The 9,569-nt window shown below is 54.9% G+C and overlaps 1 protein-coding gene across 1 annotated transcript; it reads right to left on the bottom strand.

Moving 5' to 3' along the window:
* Positions 1–1,837: 1,837 nt before the first annotated feature.
* Positions 1,838–8,765, bottom strand: LOC104407806 (malignant fibrous histiocytoma-amplified sequence 1 homolog). The gene is made up of 8 exons (XM_010017189.1): positions 7,876–8,765; positions 6,925–7,216; positions 6,324–6,510; positions 5,131–5,321; positions 4,540–5,027; positions 3,212–3,369; positions 2,529–2,688; positions 1,838–2,072 (listed from the first exon to the last, which is right to left on the bottom strand). The coding sequence occupies exons 1-8, from the start codon at positions 8,763–8,765 to the stop codon at positions 1,838–1,840; spliced, it is 2,601 nt and encodes an 866-aa protein (XP_010015491.1).
* Between the last annotated feature and the right edge of the window lie 804 nt (positions 8,766–9,569).

Genomic DNA, 9,569 nt, shown 5'->3' with positions numbered 1-9,569 from the left:
GGGCACCGTGAGCCTCCCACCCAACCTGCTCCAGCGGGGCCAGAAAACCCCCATCTTTGACTTCACTGAGTTCTGCACAGGTGGGCAGGGGTGCCCAGGTGGGTCTGTCCTGCCTTTGGGGCTCATGGGAGCCAGTGCCAGGATGTCACAAGCATCTGAACTCTCCCAGCCCCTCTGTGCACCCCAAAACTGAGCCCTGTCTCCCTTTGCAGAGCTGAGGGACTTCCGCAATAACCAAAGGAAACGGTCCCCTGACTTCACCATCTACCTCTGCTTTGGGCAGTCCTTTGTGGAGAAGCCCAAGGAGTCCAAACTCATCCTGGTCAAGGTGCAGGGACCAACACTCACCATTGCCCCACTGCTGCCTAGAGATAAGAAGGCTTCGTGGGGGCCAGGGGAGATGGGGGTCCTGGGTGCCTGAGGAGAGAGACCCTGGGGGTCTGGGACATGGGAGGATCCGGGTACTCAAGGACGGGGTACCTTGGGAGAGATGGGGGAACTGAGTGAGGGGAGGGGGACCCAAAGAGCAGGACCCTTGGGTGCTATGGACTGGGAGCAGGGGGGGGTGTTGCATGCCCAGGGAGGGGAACCTTTGAGAAGCAAGGGACATACAGGGGTGCCAGACGTCTGGAGAGGAGGAGTCCAGGGAGTGCCACACTAGACAGGGGGCAGCAGCCTGGGTCAGGAGGGAGCTGGGCAGGATGGGGTGGGAGGCAGCTGCCTGGGGATGGAGGCCCTCGGGGGATGGAGGGAGAGATAGAGTGCCCTGCACTGGGGCTGTGCAGGGCTGTGCAGCCCCCCTGGGCAGCTGCCCCTCACCCTGATGGTTGTTTTGCTGCCACAGCTGGTGCCCAAGTTCTGCGAGTACTGGTACGAGCAGGTCCTGCGGGAAGGAGTGTCCTCCCTGGACAGCGACACTGTCAGCCTGCAGCTCTCCGACTCCTTCAGCCTCTTCGAGCTCATCGAGCAGTACAACATGCAGCTGGACGGACCCACCCGTGACAGGCACCGCCGGAGCCTGACGCATCGGGGGCGGCACAAACCATCATCCCCCCTGGAACACTCCGGTGGGATGCTTGTGGTGGGGACCTCTCCTCCTCTGCATCCCGCACCCCAAGGGCAGCTTCGGTGGCCTGTCCTGGAGCTGACACCTTGCTTTTCCCCTCCAACAGCTGCTAACACTTGTGTTTGTGGAGGGTGGTCATTTTCAGGTTTATTTTCTTAACTTTTCTAAGTTTAAATATATATATATGTAGAACAGTGCTTCCTGCTTGCTGATGTTGCCTGGACATCTACCCTCACCTTCACACCCCTGCTCCCAAAACCACAGGATCTGTGGCCAGCCTTATCCCAGCAAAGCCCCTACTGTCAGTGGACCTGTACCAGAGTGCTTCTCAACACCTTCTCCCCCTTACATTTGTGTAAATGAGGTGTCTTCCCACACATGAAGGGATGCATTTATCGATGCATTTATTTCTGTGCATTAAGGCTGCAAACATGACTTGGAGGCAAAGCGTATTGAAGACAGCTTGGCTAAACAAGAATAGGTCTTCAGCGAGTGCTTCCCTGCTGGCCTGGAGTTACCCACTTGAGATGTTCTGGAACAACAAGGCAGTAACTGTAGCATCTCAGGGAGGAGTGTGGTAACCAGAGCACTGCCCAAAGAGGGGGTGTCTCCTGCCTGGGCTGGAATCAGCTGCACGCCCTCATTTCAGGAGGGAGGGAAGGACGAGTCTGGCCATCAGTGTTGGACCCTGGGCAAGGGGAGGTAGCAGCCTCCTTACCTGGTGATTGACCTGGATGCTGCTGCTCCCGAAGGTGGTGGTCCCATAGCTTGTCACAAAATAGTGAGCTGAGGACTGCGCCGGGGGCTGCTCCAGCTGCCTGGGCACTGTGGGGATGGGGGGGACACAACCAGCAGCTCAGCTCCATCAAACCCGCAGCCCTCCTCCCACCCTGTCCCGAGCACTGCTGTGATGGTGTCGTGGCCATCAGGCTCACCTTTAGGCAGCAGCAGCTCTGCGCCAAAGCGGTGCCCACATGTCCCACAGGTTTTAACATCTTCCTTCACCCTATGGGGGAAAAAAGCCCTGAGAGGAAGGAGGAGCAGGAGCTGCTGTCAGCACTGCCAGTGGAAGACAATGCCAGGCAATGGAAGAGGCTCCCACTTTCCACCCTGACCAGAGGTCCCACCGTTGGTGGGACGGCTCCTGCTTTCCCAGGTGCCTGAGCACCTCCAGTTTTCCAAGAACCTGGCGACAACTGGGCACCTAGCCACAGTGGTCATGATGTGCCCGAGCCCCACTCTCGAGGTTTCCACCTTCCTTTCCATGCTCAAATTGCCCACACAAGTATTTGCTAACACTGTATTGGACATGAACTATGCCCAGGAGAGGGGCAACATAGCGCCCAGCCAGTTTCACAACTGATTTCACAACGTGGCTCTGCGAAGCTGACCAGCCCCACCAGCGCTGCGGTAGCAACCACCCAGCCCCTGCCCTCGCTTGGCGGGCGCAGCACGTACGTACGTGGTGTTCGTGCCACCCATGTCTGGCCAGATGAGCTCCGCGGGGCAGCCGGCTGTGCGGCAGGGCGTCTTCACACACACGTGCAGCCCCGGCCACTCCTCAGCGAGCTTCTGGACGATGGACACGACCGCCATGAGGAAGTCCCAGGCAAACTGGAAACCTTCCAGGCGAAAGGAGAAGGTCTCGCTTACTCACAGCACCCAACCGCAGCAGCCCCGGAGATGCTGTGGTGACGCAGGCGCCTCTTCCAGCCTGCCAGACCGCAGCCAAAATGGTGGCACCACCTCCATTTCTCGTGTTAACCAAGGCCCATCAGCCTTCAAAGGGAGTTCAAAGCTATGTTGGAAGCACTCCCCAACTTGGACGGCCCTTTTGCTAATCACCTGGCGACCCCCCCTGAGGCTGCACTCTGCTGGGACCTCATGGGGAAGGATGTCCGATTTGCCCTGTGAGAAGACTGAAAACTTGACTTTCCACTTTCCTGTGGTACTTTGAGAGGAATCTGACCAGGTTGCACAGAGAACAAAGAAATCTGTAGTTGAACTGCTGGTGGACCCTGGCCAGATTAGGACGTGTGGCAGGGGTTTTCTGAGACACTCTGCCCAGAGGGATGAAGGTGGCAGGGGGGTGTTGAGGGGGGACATGTATCCGGAAGTCATGAAATAAGGATCAGGGATCCTTACCTGTCCTTCCTGCTGGCTTTCTGCACCGGAGCTCCAGGTAGCTGTAGGCTCTCTGGTTATTCGCTTTGATCAGCAGAGGTTTGCCATTGCATACAAGCAGGCAGGTCGCCTTGGCCACCCAGTGTGTGGAGTAGAAGGAGCAAGCTTTCACCAGGAACCTGAAAGGAGATTTCCTGTGGCTTTCACCACCCTCCTCCCTGCTTCTCTCGCACTGGGAGAAAGTGTGGCTTTCAACGTGGGCTTGAAAATGTAAACCCAGTATCAGTAGAGACAGGGGCAGACACCAAATGAGGACCCTGCCCTACTGAAGGCTCAAGCAGCAGGAGCAGCCTCCTAAGCCAAGAGCTGCTTCCATCTGTCATGGTTTCAGCTGGGATAGAGATAAATTTCTGCCTAGTAGCTCATACAGTGCTGTGTTTTGGCTTCAGCCTGAGAATAATGTTGATAAAACACCAACGTTTTAGCTGTTGCTGAGCAGTGCTTGCCCTAACCAAGGACTTTTCTGCTCCTCACACCATCCTGCCAGCGAGGGGGCTGGGGGTGCACAAGAAGCTGGGAAGGGACAGGACAGCTGACCCCAACTGGCCAAAGGGATATTCTCTACCACAGAACACGATGCTCAGCATATGAACTAGGGGGAAATCTGGCTGGGGAGCTGCTGCCTGGGAACAGGCTGGGCATCGGTGGGTGGTGAGAAATTGTTTATCCTTTGCATCGCTTGGGTTTCGTTTGCCTCTCTTTGTGTTATTTTCCTTTTCATTACATTTGGGTTGTTTTAAATTTTACCTCCATCATTAAACTGTTCTTATCTCAGCCCTCAAGCTTGCTTTCTTTTACCCCTGCAATCCTCTCCCCCATCTCCACGGGGGGAAGTGATTGAGCAGCTGTGCGGTGCTTAATAACCAGCTGGGGTTAAACCTTGACACCACCAGATAAAACCCTGGGCACAAGTCAAGAACCGCACAAGAACAGGAGACTTTCCAGAGACTGGAACAGTCTCAGCACACGTAGGAACTGGAACAGTTGGGACTGGGAGACCTCTGACTCCCTGGGTGGGCACAGGCTAGCCAAAACCCATCCCAGATGAAAGGTGAGCCAGAAGAAGCGTGATCCTTGCTCACATTCAGGCAGTGAATATTGAAATGGTTCCCCAAGGGCTTCACATGTCATGGCAGAGCTGAGAAGCTGCCCTGTTCTCCTGGGTTCTAGCCTCATTCCTCAGCTGGCGTAGTCTCAACAGCCAAGGGCTTGCTGACAGTGCTACTGGTGCTGCACCAAGCAAACACTGACCCGTGCTACCTCACTGAGGGCTGGAAACCACTGCTTACCTCTGGAAGAAACCCTCAGGTATTTCAGGTGAGAAGTAGGCACGGATGTGGAGGTCTTCGGGGAGATCTCCTCCCCACACCTCAGAGACCTCTTCGGTCTGGTTCAGATAGGTCGGGAACAAGTACCAGGACTCGCCTTGGCCCTGCGTTGTCTCCCATGGCTTCCCGGGTACAAACTCACTGGCCTGTGGGTTGAGCACCTCACTGCGCCTCACCTCCAGGCAGAGCTCAAAGTGCTCCAGGAGGCTGAAGAGCTTCCCTCTCCCTCTATGGGGCCTGTCCCCCATGATTTCCTCAAAGACATCCTGCATCCCTTCCGAACAGAGCTGGTGCTTCACCAAGGCACGCACGGCCCGGTGGCACAGCATTGCCTTGGACTTGAAGGTCCACACCCAGTTGGACCTGTCTCTGATGGTGGCATGTTCCCCGATCAGTGTGTCCACAGAGATGTTCTCAAGTTGCTGGACAAGGCGGTACCTCACAAGGAGCTGGGTGGGAAGAGAAGGACAGAAGAGGCAGCAATGAGAGGAGCCCAGCAGAGGTGCAGAGCGTGGGCCTTGCACAGGAGATGGGCCTGATCCTCACACTCACCTTGAACATAGTTATTAGGAAGGTAGGCTGGAGAAAAACAGTGCTTTCCAGGTGCTTGATGTCCTCGTACCACACGATCAGCCCGATGCGGTGGAGGTACCGCAAGATGTCCTGGAGGAGCTCTCTGCCCAGGTTGGCCAGGTGTTTGCACTGGGAGAGCCTGCTGAGCAGGTACTGGAGGTCCATCATGCCTAGAGGGAGACGTGGGAGCTCAGCACACATCTCCTGAATACCAGCATTCCAAGGCAGATGCTTTAGAGAGCCAACAAGCACCAGCAGCACCCAGCATCACACAGGCCACCCCGGGAAGCAGCTGGGACCAGTGCTGTAGTCTAGAATGCTTTGCCCATCCTCAACTGTATCACTGCCACATCCTCAGCTGTGTCACTGCCACCCTGCAGCTCCTGTGGTCTTGCCTTGCCTCAGTGGTGCCAGCAGCCTGCCAGGACCTCAACGGAGCATCTGAAAAATGAGGCTAATAGTGGTTTTTTCATTGTTTGAGGGAGCAAGTTGGTTTCCAGCTATCAGATTGTCATTTAGTCATGCAGCAAGACAGGCAACAAAACCTGGCTTATCTCCTCAAAAGAAAAGCATTTGCTCCCCATCCTCTAATCATACGGTGGTGGCCAGGGGAGCCAGAGATGACAGCAGGCACTGTTGGTGTTCATACCTGCTTTAGGTACATAAGCAAGGAGCTGGGGCCACCTGCTAGACCTGCTAAGTCACAGGAGACACAGGGAAGGGGCTAGGGAGAGGTAGGGGCCACTAAATAAAGCTAGCAGGACATAGGTTTGGAAACCACGCAGAAGCATTAAAGCTGTAGAGCTCCTTCCTGCAGTTTTTTTAATTGCTTATACAGGGCAAGGGGGAAAAAGAACATTACTGGAAAGAAATGAACCAGGCAACGTGTCCAGCTCAGGATGCCTCCAGCCGCAGGCTGGTAGATGTTGGCAGAGCCTCGTGGTGAAGACACACTTGGCCTTTTCCTGTGCTTTTCTTCTGCCTTGGGGGCAGATGCTCGTAATGACAGAGACAAGTAGCAATTAACATTCCAGCAATAACACTGCAAGGTCTTCAGGAGTGACCCATCCGCCACATGAGCAGGGCCAGAAGGGGCAGCAAGCACTGGGGAGCCTGTCCCTGCCGTGGGACAGCAGGTCCAGGAAGGTGCGGCGGGGTGATGGACCACTCACCATGGTCTGCCATCTCCTCGCTCTGTGCAATATCTACAATGGCAGCTTCCACCTGCCTGTAGACGGGCGGCAGCACCCGGACGACCTCGGGGAAGAGCTCCTCATTCTTCACATGCTCCAGAATAGTGGCCTCGAGCTTTTTGATATCGCGGTGATCTGTGCAGTTGACAGCCACTAGGTTTAAGATCTGGAAGAGAGAAAGCAGGTATCTGCCAAAAGCACATCCAGGGGAGTCTTTTAGCCTATGAGGTAAAGGAGGGATCGATTGCCAAGGAGGTCACCAAGGCTGGACACACTGCTGGCTCGGCTTTGGAGGGTGCTTCCTTCACACCTTTGCTCTGCAGCAGTTCCCCGAAAATCACCTGGGGATGGTAAATACCCCTCATACGGCTCCTCAGGCACTTGCTACAAGCCACAGGAGTAAAGGTAAGGATCCAGCAGGTCACAGCCAAGAGATACCACATCCACCCCAGCCCCAGGGAGCAGCTGCAGTAGCAGTCTGATGCACTAGCACCAGGTCGCCATCAACAGTAGCACACTGGCTGCCAGAGACAACAGGGTGACCACAGACAGCAAGGAACCACCATAATCTCAGCCCTACGGTTAGCGTGCAGCTCTCCATCTCCTTCAGCCTCTCCCACTGGTCCACGTAAAATCTGGGCTCCTCACTGCTCTCCAGGTTGTTGATGAAGTGAGCAAGGTTGCTTTTTCTCTCTGCCTGCATCGCTGCAATCTTGGCCATGATGTCGCGCCTCTTCTCCTCCACCTCTTCCTCCCGGCAGCAGTCCACATGGGTTCCCACAGGAAGCACCACCGAGTTTGGGACCCGCATGGACAGGTTGTTGATCCAGAAACCAACCAGCTCCTTGAAAGCCTTGTCATTAGTCTGGTACCTGGGGAGAGAAAGGAAATCCCAAATTCACGCCTAACCCTCTGGATCTCCAACCAGCTTCCACCAGCACAAGCCTGACCAGGCACCCTGTGCTCTCCCAGAGGGCTTACTGGAGACTAGCTCAGATCTCCTGAGCTGTATGCAAGGCTCATCCTTAAGTTTCCCATCAGTAAGCTAAGCCAGTTAAAGCTATGGGGTGTAGCAGAGTCTGTCCCTGCTATGGATAGGAGCATCCCGCTGTGGCACAAAGCCCAAGCCTGATGGGCTCCACATTCAGGGAGCACCACAAGATACAAGATGGCAGGGGGGTTGGAACTAGATGATCTTGCCCTTTTCAACCCTAACTGTTCTATGATTCTATGGCTTGGAGAGGTATTTCCAAGGCAGAAAGCAAAACTATTTAGATGAGGATTAATTATCATGTAAGGAGTTAATGCTCCTTCTCAAAACAGAGGACTTCGGTAAGGTGATGACAGATCTAGTGGCTTAATTAAAAGTGTGATCTGCAAAAAGGGGAAGGGAGAGCTGGCTACTCCAGCAGTGAGAAGACCAGGCATAGAAGTCCGATGGAAATGGTGTGAACCCACACAGGGGGAAACTTCCCCAGCCCCTTCTTTCTTCTCCCACTCCACTTCAAATCCAAACCAGCTCAGCACTTACATATGGAGATTGATGACAAGGATGACAAGTGCCTGTGGGGTGATGAACACGTGGTGAGTCATGTAGTACTCCAGCTGGCCAGCAAAGTCCCAGAAGAGAAACGTGAAGTCCTTGATCTGGAACTCGCTGATCTCTATCCCAACCGTTCGCTCTTCCCTGGGCACCAGTTTGGTTTGTCCCTGCTTCAGGCTTCTGCAGATGGTGGACTTCCCTGCCAGCGAGGTCCCCAGGAACATGGTCTTGACTCTCTTGTCCTCCTGCTCCGAACCGTGTTGAAGCTGGTCGAAGTAATTCCGGATCTGTTGTATGCCACCAGCGCACACTTCACTGGGTGGCTCCCGGAGCGGGTTCCCGTTGGCCTTGAACGTTTTCAGGGATTGCCCCTGAAAAAGCTCCTTGGGGAGCTGGCGAAGGGCATTATTCTGCACATGGAGCTCCTGTAAGTGTGCCAGCTGCAGGACAGGCTTGGGGAAGGTCCGGAACAGGTTGTTGGAGATGTTGAGGTACTGGAGGCTGCCTTGACAAGCTGCTAGGTCCCTGGGGAGGGCACCGAGACGGTTGTTGTTCAGCCGCAAGTGTTTAAGCCTGGGGAGGTGGGAGAAAATACCCTCCGGGATGACCCGGATTTGATTCTGATTCAGCTCGAGCTTCTCTAAACAGACCAGGCTCTGGATTTCATTGGGAAAGTCCACAATCTCATTCTTGGACAGTATCAGCTTCTTCAGGTTGCAAAGCTTAGAAATGCCAGTGATGCTCCTGAGCTTGTTCCTGTCGAGGTCAAGGCTCTCCAGCATGGGATTGCTCAGGACTGCTGGAGGCAGCACACGCAGCCTCCGGGTAGAGAGACTCATTTCAGGTAAACCATCCTCCTGCTCCTGACCTGGATGCATGGGACAGGGTAGGTGGTTAGGAGAGACTTTCACCCTTCGGATTGCAGACCAATTTTTCCCTTGAGCTCTGCACAACGTTGGAATTGTTTTGGCCAGCAAGGAAAACCAGAGACAAAACAGAGGAGCTGCTCAAGCAGCTCAAGAGGGGAACCAAAGCTGAGGCACAAGGATCTTGGCTGGGCCTGAAGACACAGGGAGAAACAGCGCCCACCAGACAAAGTGTCAGGTTAACAGCTTTGCTCCAGCTGCAGACGCATGTACCCCAAAACTCGCAGGTTTCCAATCCCAGCATGGGACGAGCTGACGCTGGGAGGAGAGCAGCTCTCCAAATAACTCCTCCAGCCTGCCCGCAGCTCTTGACCACAGCCAGGGAGATGCGTTGCAGACAGGGCTAGTGAGTTCAGACACTTCCTCTCTCACATCCTCTTCCCACTCCAGATGTATGCTGCAATTCCCCGCAGAGATGCTCCCAGGAGACCAGGGGAATAACGCGGGGACGGCAGGTCCCCCACAGGACAGGGTGTGCAAGAAGGGACCCAGTGATGGCCAAGGGCATCGCCGAAAAGGAGGGTGTTTGGAGTAGAGAGGTTTGCAGGCGAGAAAAGAGTGCCAGGGGGGATGTGGATCACACGATACTAGAACAAAACATGGTCAGCTTTGCTTTCCTTTCCCTTGTTTCACTTCCTCACCAGATCACACTGAGTACAGCATCGCCTTGTGCAAGGCAGCTGGCTCAGGACCCACTTGTCACTAGTTCTCAGCATCACCACCCAAACCTGGGACATGCAATGAGGCCAGCAGGAA

This window comes from Nestor notabilis, unplaced genomic scaffold (assembly GCF_000696875.1).
Source record: "Nestor notabilis isolate BGI_N333 unplaced genomic scaffold, ASM69687v1 scaffold28270, whole genome shotgun sequence".
Taxonomy (NCBI): domain Eukaryota; kingdom Metazoa; phylum Chordata; class Aves; order Psittaciformes; family Psittacidae; genus Nestor; species Nestor notabilis.
The sequence above is the reverse complement of the archived record's forward strand: the minus strand, read 5'-3'. Positions and strand labels throughout refer to the sequence as shown.

Coding starts and splice junctions, on each gene's coding strand:
- LOC104407806 (XM_010017189.1), bottom strand. CDS start 8,765: ATGCATCCAGGTCAGGAGCAGGAGGATGGTTTACCTGAAATGAGTCTC. Junction 7,217..7,875: donor CTTGTCATCAATCTCCATAT/GTAAGTGCTGAG, acceptor TTCTCTCCCCAG/GTACCAGACTAATGACAAGG. Junction 2,073..2,528: donor ATGGGTGGCACGAACACCAC/GTACGTACGTGC, acceptor TTTCCCCCATAG/GGTGAAGGAAGATGTTAAAA.